The 23,856-nt window shown below is 42.9% G+C and overlaps 5 protein-coding genes across 5 annotated transcripts; 4 read left to right on the top strand and 1 right to left on the bottom strand.

Moving 5' to 3' along the window:
- Positions 1–510: 510 nt before the first annotated feature.
- On the top strand, positions 511–1,501 carry LOC308395371 (histone H1-like). Its single transcript, XM_080880189.1, has one exon. It carries the CDS (start codon positions 533–535, stop codon positions 1,121–1,123), a length of 591 nt encoding a protein of 196 aa, XP_080736315.1. The 5' UTR covers positions 511–532; the 3' UTR covers positions 1,124–1,501.
- Positions 1,502–1,821: 320 nt separating this feature from the next.
- Positions 1,822–2,342, bottom strand: LOC308395600 (histone H2A). Its single transcript, XM_080880515.1, has one exon. The coding sequence runs from the start codon at positions 2,319–2,321 to the stop codon at positions 1,935–1,937; it is 387 nt and encodes a 128-aa protein (XP_080736641.1). The 5' UTR covers positions 2,322–2,342; the 3' UTR covers positions 1,822–1,934.
- Positions 2,343–2,646: 304 nt separating this feature from the next.
- Positions 2,647–3,185, top strand: LOC308395599 (histone H3.2). The gene has a single exon (XM_080880514.1). It carries the CDS (start codon positions 2,663–2,665, stop codon positions 3,071–3,073), a length of 411 nt encoding a protein of 136 aa, XP_080736640.1. The 5' UTR covers positions 2,647–2,662; the 3' UTR covers positions 3,074–3,185.
- A 2,393-nt stretch (positions 3,186–5,578) lies between these two features.
- On the top strand, positions 5,579–6,082 carry LOC308395622 (histone H4; the record flags this gene model as incomplete). The annotated part of the gene is made up of 1 exon (XM_080880539.1): positions 5,579–6,082. The coding sequence occupies one exon, from the start codon at positions 5,579–5,581 to the stop codon at positions 5,888–5,890; it is 312 nt and encodes a 103-aa protein (XP_080736665.1). The 3' UTR covers positions 5,891–6,082.
- A 16,405-nt stretch (positions 6,083–22,487) lies between these two features.
- On the top strand, positions 22,488–23,257 carry LOC308395374 (histone H2B 1/2-like; the record flags this gene model as incomplete). Its single annotated transcript, XM_080880192.1, has 1 exon — positions 22,488–23,257. One exon carries the CDS (start codon positions 22,488–22,490, stop codon positions 22,860–22,862), a length of 375 nt encoding a protein of 124 aa, XP_080736318.1. The 3' UTR covers positions 22,863–23,257.
- Positions 23,258–23,856: the final 599 nt, after the last annotated feature.

Genomic DNA, 23,856 nt, shown 5'->3' with positions numbered 1-23,856 from the left:
TGGTTAGAAGTGAGCAGCTCTCACAGACGTCTCGCTGCTCCGTGGGCGTCCAGCTGCATCGGTGTGTTTGCTGGGAGTTCGCGGCGTCACTTTGTCCCACAGCTGCGCTCACCAGATGCTGCTTTTAAGTCGGAAAAGGGCTTTTCACGGAGCTGTGCTGCGGCTCCTTTGTTTTAGGAAAGAAAAGAGCGCAAAAAGCCGCCGAGCAGCGCTGAGCTCCGCACTGAGTCGCTAAGCTTTGGAGGCTCCACAAAGCAAGAGCAGAGAGCACCAGAGCCCGACACGAGGCCTGCCCGAGGAGACACGAGTCCGCTGTGGACTGCTCCACTGTCGGCCTGCAGTGCTGCTCACACACTCACTTTGAGCTCTTTGATCCCGAGACACGAAACACAAACGGAAGCATTGCGTGGCGCACGCGAGAGCGGCGCGCGCTACATTCACTCTCCACGGTTCTCATGGTGCGTTTAAGTGCAGCGTGACGCTTCCGAGTTGCCATCACTGCACCGTGACTCGATCAGAAGGAAAGAGGAAAATGTCAGAGGAAGCACCTGCTGCTGCCGCCGCCCCGGCCAAGGCGGCCAAGAAGAAGACGACGGCTTCCAAGCCGAAGAAGGTGGGCCCCAGCGTGGGCGAGTTGATCGTGAAAGCCGTGGCCGCTTCCAAGGAGCGCAGCGGCGTGTCCACAGCCGCTCTCAAGAAGGCTCTGGCTGCCGGAGGCTACGATGTGGACAAGAACAAGGCCCGCGTCAAGACCGCCATCAAGAGCCTGGTGGCCAAGGGCACTCTGGTGCAGACCAAGGGCACTGGGGCCTCCGGATCCTTCAAGATGAACAAGAAGGCTACCGAGAGCAAAGCCAAGAAGCCCGCAAAGAAAGCCGCTCCCAAAGCCAAGAAGCCCGCCCCTGCCAAAGCCAAGAAGCCGGCAGCAGCCGCTAAAAAGTCCCCCAAGAAGGCCAAGAAGCCCGCTGTGGCGGCCAAAAAGCCCAGCAAGAGCCCCAAGAAGGCGGCAGCCAAGAGCCCCAAGAAGGTCACCAAGAAGCCTCCCGCAGCCAAGAAAGCCCCCGCCAAGAAGGCCGCCAAGCCCAAAGCCAAGAAGGCGGCCACAGCAGCCAAGAAGAAGTGAGCTGCCAACACTCTCGCACTCAACAACGGCTCTTCTCAGAGCCACCACAGCAACACGCCAGAGCTCCTTCCTCACAATCACGCAACATTCTCTTATTCACAATAATAGCATTATTGTCAAAGCAAGATAAGATACTTTTTGGGTTTGTTTTTTTTTCTCATAACACTTGCAGCTTGTATTACTATCATGGCTCACATTTCACAATCAGAAAGTGAACAGAGCACGAGGGACAGAGAGAAAGAGAGCCAGGGACAAAGTTTATTCATGCAGGTCCATATGACAGAGAATATGCATCTTCTTTTTATTTTCATATTATAATTTATATTTAATTGTGTTGTGGTTTGCAGTGTTTTGTGTTGTTTCACTTTAAATTTGTAAAAGGAAAGCTGAAAATTTAAATAGTTAAAAGTTGAAATGTGAATAGTTGGATTTTATTATAGTTGATTTATTACATTTCATGTGGAGTGAATAAATAAAAGTATATTTACGGTGGCCCCTACAGACAAAACACGTAAAAACTCAAACACCTACAAAAGACAACACAAGTGCTCCAGGATGCTAGGGGCAGTGTTGAACTTTTGTTGAACTATTTTTACATTAGTAATTCATTGTGCATAATTTTATATTATTGTTAATAATAAATTAAAACAACCTGAAGATCTGGTTGGGAGGCGAAAGAACCCCCCCCCACACGAGAATAAGGTAATACTACATTTCCATATACACGAGGATGTTTGCTCAGAAAGAAGTGTGTGGCTCTGAAAAGAGCCTTTGTTTATTGGTTTCGTGCGTGAAGCAGAGGCTTTGGCATTTACTTGGCCTTGACAGGCTTCTCGGTCTTCTTGGGCAGCAGCACGGCCTGGATGTTGGGCAGCACACCACCCTGGGCGATGGTGACTCCGCCAAGGAGCTTGTTGAGCTCCTCGTCGTTGCGCACAGCCAGCTGCAGGTGACGTGGGATGATACGAGTCTTCTTGTTGTCGCGGGCTGCGTTGCCAGCCAGCTCGAGGATCTCAGCGGTCAGGTACTCGAGCACAGCTGCCAGGTAGACGGGGGCGCCGGCACCCACGCGCTGCGCATAGTTGCCTTTGCGCAGCAGCCTGTGGACGCGACCCACGGGGAACTGGAGCCCGGCACGGGATGAACGGGTCTTAGCCTTAGCTCTGGCTTTGCCTCCGGTTTTGCCACGCCCACTCATTTTGAACCTTCTCTTCGCAGTGTCAACACTCAAAGGAAATGTGGCCCGATCGGCGCCGAGCCTGGCTTATATTTCCGCAGAGCGCGGGCGGCTTCGTCACACACCAATCGCAGACAGGCTCGCGGCAGCGCGCCTTTTCAAAGCACCTTCCTCCAATGAGCAGCGCACACTTAGGCGGGGCGGGGCTCCTCTGAGCGGTGCTGAGCATCACGCGGAGCCCCTCACCAATCACGAGCCGCAGCGGCACCGCGTCACAGCCAGTCACACACTTTAAGAGCGGCGAGTCTCCTCCGCTTGTTACATTTTCTGTTTTAAACGCAGGAAAGTTAAAGAGAGAAAGAATGGCAAGAACCAAGCAGACCGCTCGCAAATCCACTGGCGGCAAAGCCCCCAGGAAGCAGCTGGCCACTAAGGCCGCTCGTAAGAGCGCCCCGGCCACCGGAGGCGTCAAGAAACCTCACCGTTACAGGCCCGGCACCGTGGCTCTGCGCGAGATCCGCCGTTACCAGAAGTCCACCGAGCTGCTCATTCGCAAGCTGCCCTTCCAGCGCCTGGTCCGCGAGATCGCTCAGGATTTCAAGACCGACTTGCGCTTCCAGAGCTCCGCTGTCATGGCTCTGCAGGAGGCCAGCGAGGCTTACCTGGTCGGACTCTTCGAGGACACCAACCTGTGCGCCATCCACGCCAAGAGGGTCACCATCATGCCCAAAGACATTCAGCTGGCTCGCCGCATCCGCGGAGAGAGGGCTTAAGCTGTCTGCACGCCCTCCTACACACAACGGCTCTTTTCAGAGCCAACACACTCACACCGAGAGCGCGCTCCTTTCTTACAATAACATTAACCTCATACAAGACAGTACAACGTTCTTGGCTTTTTTTGTTGTTCTTGTTTTATTATTATTATTATTATTATTATTATTATTATTATTATTAAATATAATAGAAGCCATATGCTTGGCATGAAGGTGGCATTCAGTAACTTGATCTAAGCACCAGTACTTAGCAGGACTTCCAATTCTTTCCTGCTACACATAAGTTTACATTACTTACAGTAGAAGAAGACTGTGACACCCCTGCTCTAAAGTACCTTTGGTAAACTCCCGTTGTTTAAATTGGCTATAAACTATGAATGTACATAACAATAAGCCTAACATGGATCAGATATTTTTCACAGTTCATGTTCAGTTCACAGGTGCATTTTTTTTTTCACTCCCCAAAGATGTATAAAAAACTAACAATTTAACACAATTCTTTGAACTAACTTTGAGCATGGAAACACAGCATCGTCATGTTCCGCTGGCGTTGATCCAATACCTAGGCCACATCGCTGATGTTGCATTGAAGCTGACTTTTGGGAACTCTGTTAAACTAATCTCACTGCACAAACTGTGTTCAGACTTTGACACTAACATTGATAACATACAGAAAAATTATACTGTGAAGCTGTCCAGATCAGTCCAGTCAAGTAGAGATCATAGATATAGCGCCCCCACAGTATGACTCCCCGCCGCTTTCAAGTCAGAAAATATAGTATTGACATTCTGAATAATCTGTTGCGATCATCTGTGAATGCTATTGCATGTACTAAAGCCACTTCTAAAACTACATTGATTCTGGAAGTATGGAAGTTCTGGTATTCAGAGTTTCAAGGTAAAACCTCATTAACAACCTATTTGATCTGGGGACAACTAATAATATTTCATGGCATGACCTTCCCCCCTTTTCTGGCTCTGTTGGAGGCACCACTGGTTATTGGCCTTTAATAAAGATATTAACTGGATATAAACTGTTGGATTGTCTCTGTGACACATGTAGTACTCAATCTCATATCGTGTACAGTACACAGCTACTTATGGGGCGCCGTTTGTAAAGTGAAACATGCTGAAATTAACGGCAACATTTTTCCACATTTAGCTCAAAACCTTACAAAAACATATTTTTTCGAGTAATTTTTACAACATTTAGTAAAATATTTGTAACTTTTCATCAAATGTTAAATATTAAATCTAAATGTTAACTATTAAATCTAAATATATTTAAATCTAAATGTTAAATGTTAAATCTAAATATTATATTTAAATCTAAATGTTAAATCTTAATCTAAATGTTAAATGTTAAATCTAAATATTATATTTAAATCTAAACGTTAAATCTTAATCTAAATGTTAAATGTTAAACCTAAATGTTTAGGCTAATATGCAAATTTATTGTACGGATCAACGGAAATACCAAAATAAAAGCTTCCCGAAAACCTCCGGTGCAACATTGTGTCTGTTCTCCTCCTCACTTCTCCCCGCCATGTGCTGCTTCACTTCTTGCCTACGAGCATGTCCAGCGATTTTGCTGGACATGTGCTGCAGCGATTGTGAAGTGGAGACTGCAGCTGCTAAGAGTGCACTACTGCTGAACCTTTGGATGGCCGACAAAACGGATCTTCCGATGTTTTCAGCTAAATCGCCGGATGTGCTTTCTCATGGTCGGGTTATGGCTGAATTCCAGTGGAATGACGGTCCCGCCATAATAGACGTTCCAGCCATGTGTTCCAGCCCTAAACCTAACCTTATCCCTAACTATAACCTTATTCATAACCTTTACTAGCAGTTAAATGACGTAAAATAGTGTTTTCCAAATCGATCTTTAGAAAATGAACGAACATGTGTAGATTGAGCTCTCCTTTTTCCGATGCTATAATTTAGGAACGTGTTGGGTACCCAAAAGCATAACATGTTGACAATTTGTCACCTAGAGAAAATTATTACGCTTTGGGAGTGAGAACGTGTCTGACCACTACCGGCACACTTTTGCACTGGAGGTTTTCGGAAAGCTTTTATTTTGGTATTTCCGCGGATCCGTGCAATAAATTTGCATGTTAGCCTAAACATTTAGATTTAACATTTAGATTTAAATATAATATTTAGATTTAACATTTAGATTGAATATTTAACATTTAGATTTAACATTTAAAATTCTGTTTTAAATATGAAAAGTTACAAATATTTTACTAAATGTTGTAAAAAATTACTTGTTTTTGAGCTAAATGTGGAAAAATGTTGCCGTTAATTTCAGCATGTTTCACTTTACAAACGGCGCCCCATAGCTACTGCACCCCAGGCACAGTCATGCTGTTCCTCGTTTCCGCCAAAGGCCAGTAGATGGCCGTAGTTTCAAGCACTCCTGTTTTCTTTTACGTCCTCAAATCAGATGTAAATTCAGGAGTCCGTCAAGCAACGACTCACATTTGTTTCTGAACAGCCAAAATGAGTGGAAGAGGAAAGGGAGGTAAAGGACTCGGCAAAGGAGGCGCAAAGCGTCACCGTAAGGTGCTTCGTGATAACATCCAGGGCATCACTAAGCCAGCTATCCGCCGCCTGGCTCGCCGTGGTGGTGTGAAGCGTATTTCTGGTCTGATCTACGAGGAGACCCGTGGCGTGTTGAAGGTGTTTCTGGAGAACGTCATCCGCGACGCCGTCACCTACACCGAGCACGCCAAGAGAAAGACCGTCACCGCCATGGATGTGGTGTACGCTCTCAAGAGACAGGGCCGCACTCTGTACGGCTTTGGTGGTTAAGCTTACTGCACTGACGACAACGGCAACAAAGGTCCTTTTCAGGGCCACCCATCTCCTCTGTAGAGCTGATCCTATCTCTTTTGTTTGTCTAGTCAAGTTCTATCAAACTTTTCATATAAATGGTCAATCTGACTTGGAACCCTTATTGGAAAAGCTTTTGATGTGTGATACAGCTCTGCAGTAGTTGCGGTAGGTGGGGTTTTTTCTTGGTTTTTTTTATTATTATTATTATTTTTTTTTTTAAGTGGGCCATATACTGACCGTAGTGTTGAGGCAGACATGACACCGTATTCTCAGGTTACTGTCGCCGCTTTATTCTCTGTGTAACATCTCCCTCGTCTGGCTTCCACGTGACCTGCATCCAAAGCAGCAACTATTCATGACATGCAGCACACTCAAATTCTGAATGTGTTTGCAACTTATTTTTGTCAAGAACTTCACTGCAGAAAGCTCAATGTACCACGTGGGTAACAAATATTTAGTATTAAAGGAAGGAGATGGTAATTATAAATTAAATATTCTCCAAGATAATACAAAAAATATCTATAAAAAAATTAATGAAACCAAAAATGAAGGTGTAATTCAATATAAGTATGCAAATGAAGATGAAAACCTTTCAATAGTTAAAAATATACAAGACAAATTATTATCTGAAAGCATGAGAGACGTGGTATGGCTCATCTCGCTCGGGCGCCTCCCTGTGAGAGCGGTGGTACAATGGAGTTGCTTTGTTACCACCATGAAATGTCCTATGACAGACTGTGATAAAGATGAGACCCTAGAACATCTTCTATTGGATTGTTATAGGACAACTGAGATAAGACAGAAGATGACAGAGATTGGCTATGATGTGGATGTTAATATTAAAGCAGTTAAATATGGTTTGTTTAAAGAAAAAATGTGTGACGACAAAAGGAGACTCTTTTGGTTAGTAATGTGTGTAATAAACACACATATTTGGAAAACCCGTGCCAAAGGAGTACTTGAACAAAAGATGATAAGTAGTGATGTGCTGAGTAAACATATCATTACAGACCTGCGGAGAAGACGAACAATGGACCTGAAACTTGGGAAAGTTTTCCCCTGGAACGAATTAAAACTGTAAGTCTTGTGAACGTTGTGTGGACTCAGATGCTAGATTTTCCTCCTTGTTTCTCCTTTTTGTATGTGCTCATGGTTTTGTATATGTAATTGTATGTGTATGTGCATTTTATATGTAAACTTGTTTACTTTAAATAAAGTGTAATTATATACAGGCTTCTTCAAAAGATTACTGCCATAAAGATGACTTCTGCCTGAGGCTCCAATGACTCAACCAGCAGTGCGAGAGCAGCCGCTCTGTCCGTTTCAGTGTACAGTGAAGTGGACTGTTGCGATAGGTCAGAAGAAGCCTGCGCTAATTTAATGAATGCTACCTTTTCAGACAGTCTCTTATTTAAATACTTACGTTTGAACTTACTGAAAACAGTTTCTAGCCTTGACAATTCTGATGACACGAACTCTGAGAAGGATTAAAAACTGGTGCAAAACAGATGGGAACCTGTGATTATCAACATTAAAAACACTTCTTTTCATTTTGTTGTACATTGCACTGAATTAAGCCTGTCGAGCAGCTGAAACAGTTCTAGGGAATGTGCTAATTATCCAAACCCCTTTATGATTCAACAGTTTTTATTCATTAACAGCACAAAGTGAAAAACAAACAGAATCCCATACATTTCAAATCATTACGTACATTTACAGATACATATTGTAATGATCAGCAGCTGTTGCTGTAAATTAATGTAGTTTCATGCCATACCACAAGGTGGCCCTATCTGTTAACATGGGCATGCGAGCTAAGAAGCGGTGAGATACTCTTGTTCTTCTGGCTGGCTAAGATTGAATAATAAAAGTACGTTGTAGATCATAAAAGGACTCCTTCTTCATAAATAAGGAGACAAACAAAACACATATATGGGAAAAGGAGGAGAGAAAGACCCCCCCCCCCCCCCCCCCCCCCACCTGAGTGAAAACCCCCCACAGATTTCAAAAAATAAGAGACAAAAGTGAACTCCCATCCTTTGTGCTGACTTCCAATTTACCTGGAGGCACACTAAAGACAACTGGCCCCTCTCAACAATTGGGACAATTCATCTGGCAAATAAAAAAGCAAGGGAGACCAAACTTTGAGGAACTAATCGTACGGTTACGGAGTAACTTTGGTTCTCTTAGTTCTCTTAGTGAGAGACTATTTCTCCACACCGTTACATATTCCATATGTGGCGTGTGGATATTTCTTTAAGACACCCCGGCACGCCCGGCTACGCCCCACAGCTCACATATAGAACAGCTGTGCAGACGTGACACCGGTGATTGTTTGATCTCCACTTGTGTTGTGTGTATGTGTGAATCCCTTGAGACACATTCACAACAATTTCTGCTGATGCAAAAACAGCCTTAAACTAAAAGTGTTAAATTACACGCACAGCTTGGAAGTCCCGCTGCAAGTTCAGCAGGCACACGGATTTCCTCACTATACAACGCCGCTACAAACTCCTAGATATTTGAGAAAGTTAAATTACAGTCGGTTAGTGATGTGTCCTGTGTGTCAAAGCTTCGATACCTGTGTCGGGTGTCGCTACCCGATCCGTACCAGAAACCCGATCGGAAAAAGGATCCTGGTGTTATTTGTCTCTCAGAAACAGTTCATAACTTCCCTTCAACTCATTCATGTCACCTAAAAGGTAAACCTGTTTCTCCATCACCTGTTCAGCTCTGATGATTCAGTAAGGACATCTCCTGGTTTCATCCTCATTTTTCCCTCTCACCACATATTCAAACCGATATCATGACCAGCAGCTTTACAGCTGTGGCTCCAGCAAACATCAGCTGATACTAGAAATTAATATTAAATAAATTCTAACAACAGCTGATCAAGCTTAAACGTGCTGCTGTTTAGCGCTACATCCGCTGGTTTCCTCTTTCTGGTGCAAAGTGGGCGATAAACAAACGAGAGAAAAGCCGATCAGCTGATCATTGATCAGTTTCATGATTGAAGTAGCAACAGGAGAGGGAGGGGGGAGAGAATGAGAGAAGAAGAGGCAGCTGTGCAGCGTAAAGACGCAGAGTAACTCCAGCTTTGTGTCTTTTTCATTGTAGCTGAAGTACGGGACAAACTGCATTCCTTTTCACCTCAATACGAAACGCGTAATATTTTCTCTGAATACGAGACCATTCCGTTTTTTACGGGATGGTTGGCAACTCTAATAATTAACCTTATGAACAAAATAAAGTTCTACATCAGTAACATCATAGCACCCACCCAGCTGTATAGAAACTCCGTCATGCTAGCTAGTAGCAGTACGATACATTGTCCCAAACTTTATCAGACATTTTATTTAATGTCGTCAGCAACTCTCTTAGCTTTTTTCATTTTCATCTTATAACAGACAACAGACTCTTCTACACTGGCCCCAGTATGCAGTGCATGCGCCTGGTAGTCATGTCAGAGGTAGAGATGGACTGATCCGATATTACGTATCGGTATCGGTCCGATACTGACCTAAATTACTGGATCGGATATCGGAGAAAAATAAAAAATGTAATCCGATCCATTAAATATCACGAAAGCACCTCACAAAACTTGCAACAAGCCGTAACTCGCCTCAGAACGTTAGCATGTCGGAGCAGTATGCATCACGTGATAGAGCGGCTGTGGCATGCGGGACCTGTCGGTGGTCTGGATAGCACGTGGAGCTTCGCTACCAACCCGGCATTTCATTTCCGACAAAGTTATCCCCGAGAGAAGTAAAGCAAGTGTGTAAGTCCATCTCTGAATTTAAAGCATTCCTGCGTTAAGCTTAACAAGCGACTGCCTCTTCTTGCTGCTACTTCAATCATGAAACTGGTTAATGATCAGCTGATCGGCTTTTCTGTCGGGAGTCCGTCTCTCTTGTTTGTTTTTGGCCCACTTTGCACCAGAAAGAGGAAACCAGCGGCTGAACAACAGCAGCACGTTTAAGCTTGATAAGCTGTTGTTAGAATTTATTTACAGTTTTTTCTGATTGCTTAAGCACATTTATTGTAACTATTGGCTAATTTTGCAAAACTCTTCACACAAATAAGAAAACCTGTCACCCAATAATCAAAACATTGTAGTTCTCTTGCAAAAGCAAACACAGCTAGATTAACTCTTCACACCTTCGTAAAAATGGTGTTTCCGTATCAAACAGTACACACAAGCCATCATCTACTAAGCACACAATGCGCCAACTGCACACTGATGGTATGAATACAAAACACATCTGGCTTTTGCTTTCTCTGTGCACAAGGTAGGCTATGTCAGTTTGAGCTCATACTTCTGTCATAGATCCATAAGCATAGAGGGATCCAAACTTCAAGTACTGGTGTTTATTCAAACACATCAAAACAAACACAAGTGTTTATTTCCAAGTATAGGATTATTTGCAATCACCATAATGACTATATGGGTTACTTGGTCTGCAGTGAACATGCTTCCTCTGCCCCCAGCATCTGGTCATCTAGCAATTCTGTAAAGTAACAATTTCAGTATTTTTACATCAATGGTATTGGTGTGTTTCTCATTGGCATATGGCAGTGCTACAAATCTTTGTGCGAAGTGACTGTACTCACCGATTCTCATTTCAAGATGTCCTTATGGTACTTGCTACAGTGTAGCGGCTCGAGTTAGGCTGGACCCGTTGGCCAGCTACCCTCAGGGTCATTCCACGGTTGATTACATGGTCCACTATTGTAGCTCTGATGTCATCAGTGATTCTATTTCTTACTCTTCCTACCCTTCCTCTCACCCCTCCTCATCTTCCTCTCCTCCCTCCTCGTCTTCCTCTTGCTCCTCCTTGTCCTTGTCGTCCTCTTCATCCTACTTCTTCACCTCCACGTCCTCTTCCTCGGCCTCCTCTACTTCTCACTCTTTCTGCTCCCTCCATTGTACTCCGCACACACAGCTTACCTGGATTATAGTGCTTAGGCTGATTGCAAAGTGAACTAATTATCTAAAAAAGTTTTCACATGTGAAAGTGTGCCAGACAGTTGGCAAATTAGTGTTAATGATAGCCATACATGTGTATACTTTTGCTAGGAGTGTGTTGGAAATTTGGTAATTGAGTGTTGTGCAGTGAATTGTGCCTACAGTTTTGCAAAGTGTGTGTTACAAAATTGCAAACTGAGTGCAAAGCAGTTTTTGTGCTTTTAGTTTTGCAAACTCAGTGAGTGGTTTTGCTATAAGTCTGAATAGTTTTAGAGATTGTGCTACAGGAATCACAGTTAGGGTTTAAGCATTCACAAAAAACTGTAATATTACTTTCTACTCGAGGATCTTTTTCTACGTAGCTGACGGCTGGTAACTGTGCAGGGGCGGATCTAGCAAAGTTTAGCCAGGGGGGCCGATAGGGCATTAACAGGGAAAAGGGGGCACAAAGACATACTTTTCTTTCTTATTCTCATTTAAAAGCTTTTAATAAATAATTATCTGACACCCAAAGTTTTAATTTGATGTAAAATGAATACAAGTCAATTACTGTATATAGTGACTATTAAGTCTAATATATATACCCTAGTAAGCTAAACATTTTTTTTTGCATACAGGTATAACAGAATAGCTTTAGTGTAGTTGTTGTTTTAAACTTGAGTATGAACTTATACAAAATGCAGCAAGATATTTAAAAAAAACTGTTTTGTTGATTAAAAAACACTATATCGGATTCATATTGGTATCGGCAGATATCCAAATTTATGATATCGGTATCGGTATCGGACATAAAAAAGTGGTATCGTGCCATCTCTAGTCAGAGGAGGAGAAGAAGTCGGTTTTGATGGAATGCCACAATAACCCTGGTACCGGGAACCACAATGGTGTCAGAGGTACCCGGAACAGGGTAGTTGCTGGCTATTACTGGCCAACATTGAACCAGGACATCGGTGAATGGGTATGTCCTTATTTCTGTTAACAAGATAAATCAGAACCATGTCTTTACTTGCACACTTACATATCAACATTAGTTTCTGTGTGTGTGTGTCTGTTTTTTAAAAAATTGTTATTAATTTACATCAACTTGTTTTACGGTATCCTTGAAATATTTTTTGGGATACATCTTTCAGGTCAGATGCTGTCATCGCTGCCAGATGAATGACCCAATCAAGACTGTGGCACCAGCATTAGATCCCATCAAGGTACATCTTAAAGCCTGTTCACCAATTTCATTTTCTTTTTTTTTTTTATGACTCAAACTTTATTAGATTTTAATATACACAAAAAAAAAAAAAAACCCAGACCCCCCCCCCCCCCCCCCCCAAAAAAAAAAAAAAACCACCCAAAAAATAGCAGAATGGACATTCCCAGTAACAACAACAGAACAAATTGAGCATCAATGCATATTTCCATCCCAAAAAAAAAAAAAAAAAAAAAAAAAAGTGATGCCAACATTTCACATAGACCAGATTACAGCTATCCTATTTAGTCCGAACTTAACTACTTTAGCCGGATACGTCACTGACCTGTATGTAAAAAGTAATTAGCCCACTTATCATTATAGTCGTCCAGTCTATTTAGCAGTCTATATGATAATCTTTTGTAAGCTGCCACTTGTCCCAAAGAGATAGGTAGGAGTCGATGAGGCCTTCCACTCTTTCATCAGCAGCTTCCTCCCCAGCATAATCGCCGTTTGTACCCAATGAGCAAGAGAAGTGGATAAGTGACTCAAAGCTGAAGGGTCTCCTAATACATAAAGACTGTTCATAAATGGGACCCCTTGACCTACAACCTTCTCTACTACAGTGTGAATATGAATCCAATAATCTTGGACTTTGGAGCACCCCCAAAGCAAAAGTAAAAGTGTGCCACTTCCTTGCTGGCATTTCCAGCATGTATCATCAGTCGCTAGACCCACCCTATGCAACCGTGAGGGTGTCCAGTATACTCTAATTAAAATCTTAAATTGAACCAATCTTGAACGTAATTCGCGTGACATTTTTTTCAGATTCCTGAGGATGCCATTCCATTCCTCCACTGTAAAGTTGAGATTTAAGTCCATTTCCCACGTTCTTCTGAGGGACAGTGTGTTAGGATCAGAAGCTAATAAAAGCATTTTGTAATAAGCTGATGCCTCTTGTCCACGCCCAAAGGTTTTTTTTATTTCCTCTAGAATGTCGCAGCTTAAAGGGAACTTTGCGAATGAACCACATGTATTGGCCATCAAATGTCTTAGTTGCAGATATTTCCAAAATTCCTGTCTAGGTAAATCAAATTCTTCTGCAAGTTTTCCATATGATTTAAATATACTATTTTCATAAAGATCCCCCAACACCAATTTTATTTTCATGCTAGCTTTTGTGCTGCAGGGTAGCTTTAAATTTTAATTTGATAAGTTCTGTGACCTGCAGGTAAAAGAACCTTGGGAGGAGCTGGGCATGGATTTAATTGGACCACTCCCGGAATCACGTCTAGGGAACCGATATGTCCTGACAATGACCGATGTGTATACTAAGTGGGTGATTGCAGAACCTCTTAAGTCCAACTGCAGCTGAGGTCTCTGCAATCATGACCTCTAAGTTATACACGTTTGGCATGGTCAGGAAAATCATCACTGAACAAGGAAAGGAGTTTGTGAACCATGTAAAACTTGTGAAAGTGTTATTCATACCTTGATATGATATGATATGATATGATATGATATGATGTATTTAGGCCAAGTTTGCTCATTTCACTGCAGCTCAACAACAGCATTTTCAGCATGCTGAATATTAAACATGCCGTCTCCACTCCATACCACCCCCAGACCAACGGGCAGGTAAGTGTTACAGGTACCGGGTGGCAGCACCTGTAGACAGCTATATATGTGTCCTGTAAACAGGAAAGAAATGATCAGACAGGGAGACGTGGCTTGCCGTTTCCTGAATACTCCGCCATTATTTATTAAAATTCACAATTATGCACTCCTTTCATTACTTTTACAGTATTACAACTGTGTATTTACTTATTCTTAACATAGCTCACACACACATTCTCCATAACACATTCCAATGTTATAAACATGACCAATTTTCTTGTAAGACTTGGTTCAAAATGAATTCCAACAGGACAAATCTATAAATCTCAAATAGCTTGAAAGAATGGTATAATCAGCACCATCTTGACATGTGCACTGAATTCACGGAAACACTTTATGGCAGAAACAAGATACTAAAACAATACAGAATAACGGTGGAGCCGATCACTAACATCACAGAGCATAGGAGGTGTGCGACCCAAACTAACATGCTAACCTTAGCATGCTGCTAAAGCCGTAAACAAATCAGGGGTCTCAAAATTTCAAAATCCCTGGTAGCCCTTTGGGCAGGGACTCTTCAGTTTTTGGTAGCCCAAAATAAATTTAAGCAGCCCGAATAAAAAAGAGAGCAATTTTTTGATTGATGTTTTGTTTCCTTTACAATATGATACTTTAATGTATCATATTGTAAAGGAAACAAAACATTAATCAAAAAATTGTTGAAAAACAAATTACAACATTGTATAAAAATTACAATCATCAACTCAAATACTTGGTTCTAATTGAACAGAAATTTCTATGAACTTGTAAGAACTGTGTAGGACATGAATCAGCCTGTGTGAGATCCTGAATTTGAAATTTCCACTGAAGTCACGGGTAAGAGACAAGTGGAACCAAGATCTAGGCCATTTGCTTTTTGAAGTTTGCAAAGACTGCTAAATTGTGCCAGTGGTAGTTCACTCTTTGCAACATAGTAGCTGTTCTAAACAGATTTTTCAGGTTTATTTTTAGTATGTTATTTGCAATTGGTGTTTGTTCTGGGAAAGATATTGCAGACTGAGCAATAATGCATTTCTTGCATTTCTCATGGGTTCTAATGTGGGCCTTTCTTAAAATGACTGGTCCCAGTAACAAAGGCGCTTGTCGACTCAGAAATCGAGGGAAAACCAACACCACACCCGGCAGAACATTATGTTATTTACACGAGTGCACATAAGTGGTCCGCATGTGCGCATTCGCTGTCAAAATAAAAGACGCGCACCAGATAAGAAGTTGCAACGCGCGTTTGCGTCCATATAAAAAGCACTGTTTTTGTCCGCTAGAGTGGGATTTTCACGGCACATTCCACACCACATCTGTGCGTTCATCATTTGTTTGAAGCCAGCTCACCTCCTGCAACCACTTTTCTGAGAATACGCGCTTCTTTTGTGGTTCGGACTCCTTCTGACATTCGTTTGGAGGTGGAGGAACACCAAAGTAATTGCTTAAAGGAGCTTCTTCGACATCTTTAAGAGTTCTAAACAAATGTCTGTCCTCCTCCAGAAAATCTTATGTATGCAAACAGCCGTTGCAACTTCATATCTTGTGCGCGTTTTTTTTATTTATTTTGACAGCGAATGCGCACCTGCGGACCACTTATGTGCAGCCCTGGTTATTTAGCTCGTCATATTGCAGCCACAGAAATTCTTTTGTCCATGAAACCATAAAGCTGCACACCTTCTTTTTGCCTTATAGTCTGATTTGTCATAACTTTTCCATTTTGTGGTAAGCTTTTCTTTGGCTGTCACTTCTTCACCCTGACCTGTCTTATTTGGCTCAGCAGAACTAAAATATATATCCTGCTGCTTTTACACACACACACACACACACACACACACACACACACACACACACACACACACACACACACACACACACACACACACACATAAGCTCAGCGATTCTCTGCGCGATCAACCTCTCACATGTTTAAGCTGCGGGAGATTTCACTTGTCATGTTTGCGTAGTAAGCTAACGATTGATAAGACAATGTCAGAGGAATTGGTGCACAAATTATCATCACTCACAGATCAGTGCTGTCGCTCTCTATACACAGTTCGCGCGATTGCAAAGTGAAAGCAAAAAACAAGCACAAATTCAAACGCGATTTCAATATGTCACATATTGACAGTGGCTCATCGATGCCAATGACATAATTACCCAGCTACATTTCCGAAAGAATGCAAAAGCATTGACATATATTTTTCCTTCCTACAATAGCCCGACGGGCAGGGCAGAGATAGATTTTGGTAGCCCGACTGGAAAGATCGCTAGCCCCAGGACGTCGGGCTAGCGATTTTGCGAGCCCTGCAAATACTTACAAAAGTGTAATTTACTGTACTACACAATGTTGTACGCTTTCACTTTCCAACTGTAATGGTTAGTCTATGCTATATAATGGATGTGATTGCTATTATATTCTATTTCGGGCACAATACGAACCTGTAAACAGGAAAGAAATGATCAGACAGGGAGATGTGGCTTGCCGTTTCCTGAATACTCCGCCATTATGAGAAAACAGCGCGGAGCATGCGCTTCAGGCTGCTAACAACAGGCCAAACCATGGTCTCACACTGCCACCTATTGGTATAAAAATGAAGCGTCCGCTACAAATATCCCAGGGTTGTTACCAAGTTTCCTGTTACAATTACTGTAGTTATTTAGGGCATTTCCAAATGGAAATATCACTTACATTGAAAGTGAAATTACTTAAATTAATTCACATAAATGTGATCACACATTAGTGGGTATCACACACTCCCTGACAAAAATAAAATGGCTCCCAACATTCACAAAATCATGACATTTTTAACTTTTGCTTCTCAAATTCTTATTAACTCTTATCAGTCCAAGAACTAGTTATGAAACAAGCAGTGGGGGTGGTGTGTATGCAGATGGGGTCAGTGATGCGTGATACTGGTATGGTGAGTATGGTATTGGGGTGCAGTACATTGGTGACTGTGACATACACACGGGCGGCACAATTGCCAATGGTGGGTATGGAAATACAGTGTATAATGGTATGGTTGTGGCAGGTAACTGTGGTGCTGTGCGTTCCCCAACTAGATTAACTGCCGCATGTGACTGCACTGAGGGTTTACCCAGTGATTCATAAGTCAGAAACTGTCGTGGCTTCCTGTGACGGGTAGATCTTCTAATGTCCGTACAAGTATGTCCCGGTGGTTGAACCTGTACGTTAGACTGCGAATGAGTTTCACACTCCTCACCAGACCCTCTGGGTTCAGATAGGTTGTCACTACCCACTTCCATTTCTTCCATCTCCTCTCTCAGAGAACATGGCAGGTGTGAGCATTCTCTCCCAGTTTCCTCTTCGAATTGTTCAATGCTGACGGATGGTGAATGCTCAGGCATAGTCAGTATGTCTTCCATCGTCTGCACAGGTGAATGTCCATTTTTTGTGTTTGTTGTCACTCTAATAGGTTCTTTGGTCTGGTATGACTGAGATGCAGGGTGTTGCTCATGGTCCAGGTTCCTTCTCACAGTCCTTTCAACAGGTGCTCTTAGCCAGTACCCCGAGCAATCACTCTCAGAACCGCTGTCAGAGTTATCCCACATGTCTGTTTGTCTTTGTGCATCTGCAGATCTTTCCATCCTTCGTCTGTTGCGTGTTGTCTTTCCAATCGCAGGCTTTGCCAGGAGGGGAGTGACTTGAACAGGTAAGTCTGTGTATTTAAGCACTCTGTTTCTACTCGTTCACTGTCGTGTCATTGATGCTACGTTGTCCTTCCCGTGTGTTCCCTCAGTTCAGTCAGCCGTTCAGTTGTCTAGCCAGTCAGTGTCCGTTCACCCTCTGTTCACCCATTCCCTATAATAAACCTTCACCTACCTGCCAGTCCTGCGTTTGGGTTCCTTCTTCCTCGCGTCCACACAACGCCTGACAATTGCTCTCAAAACACTTATTAGACTTCTTGGTCATAATATGCCATAAAAGCAGAATATACTGATTAACACAAGGATAAGACCTACAATAAACAACATCCAATAACCCACAGTGACTAGAATTCTGCTGTATGTAGACTCATTTTCATAACTCTGACAGTCTGTGCATTGCCTCAGTTGTTTCTGAAACCTTGTGTCTCCTCTGTTTTAGTAAAAGCAGATATTGTTCATGGTTTTTTTCTGTCAAGTTTTGCTCATGATGGGAGCAACAAAAAGAAATCAGTGCAGAATTATAAGTGAGTCTTATCAAACAGCATGTTTCTGCTTTTCATTATGTGAGGGGAAACAAAATAAATATAGGCTTATGGTGTTGATGCTGAGCTGTAGCACACAAAGAGCATCCTCACTTAGCTCCTCCTGTTCTCCAGATGGCTCAGCCTCTGTGTGGGGTGATGGTGATGGTGTCCTAGGTTGACCTATTTGCTCTGTAAGCAAACTGGTAGGGGTCGAGGGAGGGGGATAGAGAGTTTCTGGTGTGCTGCGACACTTTCCGCTCAAAACACTTCATGACTTCAGACGTGAGGGCTATAGTTCTGTAGATTACTGAAAAGATATGAACAGGAAACAGATGGATGAAGAAATTAGACAAAACTTAAGTAGATATGGAAAATATTGACAGTGTTTTACATGTGTATGTGTTATGTTTGCCTACTGGTGGTGGTCAGAGGGCCCGGTGGCGCCAGTGTCCGGCAGCCTCGCCTCTGTCAGTGCACCCCAGGGCAGCTGTGGCTACAATGTAGCTGCCATTGCCATTGTGTGAATGTGTGTGTGAATGGGTGAATGACTGAATGTAGTGTAAAGCGCTTTGGGGTCCTTAGGGACTGAGTAAAGCGCTATACAAATGCAGGCCGTTTACCATTTACAGTGGGGCAAAAATGTATTTAGTCAGCCACCATTTGTGCAAGTTCCCCCACCTAAAATGATGACAGAGGTCAGTAATTTGCACTTTTCCTGTAGCACAATGTCTTGTCCTTTGATTGTTTCAAATACCTTAGAACATGTTTCACAGTAGTCCAATGTTCCACAGCTGGTTCTTTGAAGTGCTGTGACAGCTTACTTACAACAAAACTTAAATCTGGTCGTGTGCAAGAGGTCAAGTAAATAAGGCTACCTACTGCCTCTCTGTACATTCTGACATTGTTCATTTTCTCAGCATCATCATTGTAGTTCAACCTTTGTTCACAAGGAGTTGATCTTGGTTTACAGTCTTGCATTTGAAATCTTTCCAGTATGTTTTCTACATATCTCTCTTGTGACATTTTTACACAATCTTGGGTTTGCTCAAAATCAATACCAAGAAAATGTTTGAGTTTCTCCATATCTTTCATTTTGAATCTTGCAGTTAGCATTTCCTTCACAGTTTTCAAAACCCTTTCATCACTGGCTGCAATAATAATATCATCAACCCATATGACCATGATCACTTTTTCTTTTCCGGTTTTCCTTATGTAAACACAATGATCTACAGGACTCTGCATGAAACTGTTCTCTATCAAATAGTCATGTAATGTCCTGTTCCAGTTTCGGCCTGACTGTTTAAGCCCATAAAGTGACTTTTCCAGCTTGTAGACCAGTTTCTCATCTGTTTTTCCTTTTACTTCATAGCCTTCTGGCTGCTCAACATACACTTCAAAATCTATTGGTGCATGCAAGTATGCGGTTTTTACATCCATCTGATGCAAAATCAGGTTTTCTTGTATTGCACACTGCATCAATACTCTTATGCTTGTCAGGTTAGCAGTCGGAGAAAAAGTTTCATCATAGTCTATCCCAAAACACTGGTTGTAACCTTTAGCTACGTACCGTGCTTTATATTTTTCTGATCCATCACCACTGTTTTTCTTCACATATACCCATCTACCCCCCACTGCTTTCTTTCCCCCAGGTAAGATTGTTAGGGTAAAGGTGTTGTTCTCTTTTAAGGATTGCATTTCCTCATCCATAGCTGCTTTCCACTCTCTAGAGTTGGGTGACCTTGCAGCTTCACTGAATGTCACGGGTGAGTTACTTATCAGTCTGTAACAGTAGTCTATGTTAGTCAGCACTTGATCATCAATGTCTTCTTCTGACTCATATTCATTTAGATAATCTGGTTTCTTTCTTGTTCTAGAAGGATACCTTCTGGAGTTTTCAGTCTCATCACTAAGTGGCATCTGACTGTTCACTTCTGGTTGTTTGTCAGTATCTGGTTCCTGTGAACTGGTACTGGGGCTTTCCCTGTTCACGTTTGGTCTCTCCCTCACCTGTATGTCTTCATCCTCAGATGTCGTATCAGTTTGTGTTTGCTTTTCCTCATTGTGTTTGGTTACAAACTTAACCAGCCTAAACTTTTGCACTTTGGCGCTGTCTGGGAAATAAACCTTGTATGCTGGGCTGTTTTTGTCGTAGCCTACAAAAATCCCTTTTGTACACTTAGAATCCAGCTTACCCTTGTTTTGCTTGTAAGCATAACACTCACACCCAAACTTTTGCATTCTGGATAGATTGGGCTTCCGCCCAGTCAGCAAAAAGTAAGGTGTCTGCCCTGTCCAGTTGTTAAAGCATCTGTTTCTCACGATAGCCGCTGTTTGAACTGCATACGTCCATAATTCCTTTGGTATGGCACTCTCAATAAGCATGCACCTTCCCATATCAAAAAGTGTTCTCCAGCCACGTTCCGCTGTACCATTCTGGTGAGGGGAATATGGGGCTGAAGTTTCATGTCTTATTCCATGTTTGTTTAACAATACCTGGTAACTCTTTGCCATGAACTCTGTGCCGTTGTCTGACCTGATACACTTTACCTTCCCGAGTGGGGCTGTATCGGCCAAAAAGATTTCAGTTGCTTGCATTGTTTCACTTTTGTTTTTGAGAAAATATACAAATACTGCACCGGAAAAGTCATCGGTAAACAATAATGCATATCTGTGTCCATCTCGTGATTCTGGATCTATCGGCCCTGCTAGATCCGTATGTACCAGCTCGAGAGGTTTCTCAGCTCTCCTGTCAGGGTTTCTATTCCTAGTCTGGACAAATTTTCCCTGAATACACACCTCACAGTTCAAACTTTCTTTGTCAGTTTTCCCTTTGATTTTCATACCTTCAACCACATTTTGTAGCTTCAGAATGTCACTATGATTGCAATGTCCCAAAATTTCATGCCATGTCTGCATATCAAAACAATTATTACACTTATCATCGTACTCACTTACAGTCTCAAGGTAATAAAGTCTGTTGTGCTCATGGATGTGAAACTTTGTACCGTCTCTGTGTTGAAGGACGTTCCTTCCTTTCTTAAAGATGATAGTGGCTCCGTTCGTGGTGGCCGCTCTCACAGAGAAGATATTCTGTGGAAATGAGGGAATGCATAGGGCGTCTTTCAGTGTTGTTTTACACTGTCTCCCTCTGCTGTCAATCAAGCACACCTCTGCATCTCCTCTGCCTTCAGCCACTCCTTTACACCTGGTGCCATCAGCTAATTCCACACAGTGCGTTCCCGGCTGGAAGTCGTCATCAAATTTCTTGAACGCTGTTTTATCATTCAGGATGTGTGATGTTGCGCCAGTATCCACCATCAGGCCTTTGGTCCTGATGTCTTGTGGCTGTTGAGGTGCCGCGTAGTCATCGCTCATCCGGAAGACATAGGTGTCGTCGCTCTCTGCGTTGTCGCCCTCCTCCGAGGCTGTGCGTGCTTCATCATTCCGTTGTCGTCTCCTGCAAGTCGACTCTCGATGGGTGTTGCTCCTACAGTGACCGCACCACTGTCTGTAGTGGCATGCTCTGGCCTTGTGTCCCCGTTGGCTACACTTAAAACAGACTATGTCTGACATGTCTCTCCTGTGGTCATTAGCAGCTGCTGCGGGTCTCGTGCTGGGTTGCACTCTCGCCTTCATGATGTTATCCTCTTGTTCCATTAAGCGCATTTTCTCAGTGTCCTCATAGCTGCGGAGTTTCGTTTTAAATTCCGCAAACTTGATTTCTGATTCACTTTGCGTAATGTGAACGGAAAAAGGTTTAAATGTTTCTGGTAAACCTTTTAACACCATCGCTACAAGCAGACCATCACTAAGTGTCTCTCCAGCATTTCTCAGGGCTGTAATAAATGTCTCTGCGCGTATGATGTACTCCGTGACGCTCTCACTGCTTGCTTTCTTCAGAGAAGTCAGTTCGGTATAAAGGCTGATAATTCTTGGTTTACCTTTTCCTGCATAATAGTCTCTTAAAATTTTCAGTGCCTCGCGTCCATCATCGGCAGCTTCTCTCATCACGAGCGATAAACTCTTATCATCCAGGAACTGTATTAACTCTGCATAGGCCTGGGCATTTTTATCTTCGTCGTCCTCATCTTCGTCATCACTTTTCAATATTGTGTCTTTTAGACCTTGTAATCTAAGATGTCCCAAAAATTTTGTCTCCCACAGTTCATAATTCTTCTCATCTCCGTCAAAAACCAACCTTGCCCATCGGCCACTGGGTTCACCAGCACGCTTATTCATGGTGCTAACTTAGCACGCTAGTCCTCACCGAACACGCTGTACTTTGCGACTTTTCTGGTGGTAAACTTTCCCCTGGCGTAGCTTCAATGTTTTCCTGGGCCCATAACCTGTTAGCAGAGACGGGTCTTCCAGCAGAATCTGCATGAATATTGAAGATACTTATATTGTCTAGACGGAGGAATAATCACACGTGGGGCATCGGCTTTTCACCGGAACAACACTTAGTTTTTATTATTGAACTCTCGCGTGCACTCTGCAGCATAACAGGAAGCATCCTTTCAAAATAAAATCACAACAGATGACAACGAGGGCATACCTATTAACTAGCTCAACAAAATGCCTGAACCCGCAAAGTCCGCGCCCAAGAAGGGCTCTAAGAAAGCCGTGACCAAGACCGCCGGCAAGGGCGGCAAGAAGAAGAGAAAGACCAGGAAGGAGAGCTACGCCATCTACGTGTACAAGGTGCTGAAGCAGGTCCACCCCGACACCGGGATCTCCTCCAAGGCCATGAGCATCATGAACTCGTTTGTCAACGACATCTTCGAGCGCATCGCTGCCGAGGCCTCTCGCCTGGCCCACTACAACAAACGCTCCACCATCACGTCCAGGGAGATCCAGACCGTAGTGCGCCTGCTGCTCCCCGGTGAGCTGGCCAAGCACGCCGTGTCTGAGGGCACCAAGGCCGTCACCAAGTACACCAGCTCCAAGTAAACTGATCCTGCTGTCAGTCAACCCAACGGCTCTTTTCAGAGCCACCCACTCTGTCCTGAAGAGCATACGTTCTACCTTCAAACGTGCAGTTACTATGTTGCCAACTACTGCAATCGCGGAAATGCTTCTTTGTCACTAGGTGCTATTGATCCGCTACATTGACCCAGACTCAGGAAATGTCTTGTGTGTGTTGTGGAACGATGACAAAGTAACTACAAATACAACATTAATGCCACTTTATGTTTGACAGTCTTTCAGTGCATTTCAATGGCTCCCCTGTGGGCGGCGCCTCCGCTGCATTTCCTGCAGGACTGAGAGGAGGAGAGCCACCTCTGTCCCCAAAGCCACTCTGCTTTTTAACTCCAGCCCTTAAGACCATTTCCCACACCTGTAAACATGAACTACTCTACACTGAAAAAATGGGAATTGGCAGGCTTTTGAATTTGCACAAATGAATTTAGTTAATGCTACACAAACCTTTCATGTTTCTCTTATTTACATGATTAAATAAAGTACCATTTACTTGATTATAAACAATACTGAGACTACTCATTTTTCTTGCATTGATTTAAAGTGACTAAATTAGAATACTAAAACCATTGTAATCATATTTGACCACAACCGGAAATGATGCAATATATTCAAAGACAACAACTAAATATGATTGGATAATAAGACCTAGAGTCTTATCCAATAAGACAACAACATAATTTAAGGAGAGCGCAATTGACCTCCAGATTCTGGAAGACTGTTTAGCCACATGCAACCTTTGGCACTGAGTCAGGCATACTGAGAAGGTAAGTAATTTAAATACATTTGTTTTAGTTGGGTACATTTTCACAGAATTGTTGTAGTGCATGCTATATGAAAAGTAATCTGTAATGCATCTGCATGTTGTTTTTACAGTGCTAGCTAAAGTTGGTATTAGCTCTGTGGCTAAAGCTGAAAAATAGTAACAAATTGCACATAGTCGGGAGAAAGCAGCTGTTGTCAG

The sequence above is a fragment of the Rhamphochromis sp. 'chilingali' genome, assembly GCF_963969265.1.
Source record: "Rhamphochromis sp. 'chilingali' genome assembly, chromosome: 4".
Lineage (NCBI taxonomy): Eukaryota > Metazoa > Chordata > Actinopteri > Cichliformes > Cichlidae > Rhamphochromis > Rhamphochromis sp. 'chilingali'.
This window is presented reverse-complemented; position numbering and strand designations above follow the sequence as displayed.

Excerpts from the sequence above, each read along its gene's own strand:
- LOC308395599 (XM_080880514.1), top strand. The coding sequence starts at position 2,663 with ATGGCAAGAACCAAGCAGACCGCTCGCAAATCCACTGGCGGCAAAGCC.
- LOC308395600 (XM_080880515.1), bottom strand. The coding sequence starts at position 2,321 with ATGAGTGGGCGTGGCAAAACCGGAGGCAAAGCCAGAGCTAAGGCTAAG.
- LOC308395371 (XM_080880189.1), top strand. The coding sequence starts at position 533 with ATGTCAGAGGAAGCACCTGCTGCTGCCGCCGCCCCGGCCAAGGCGGCC.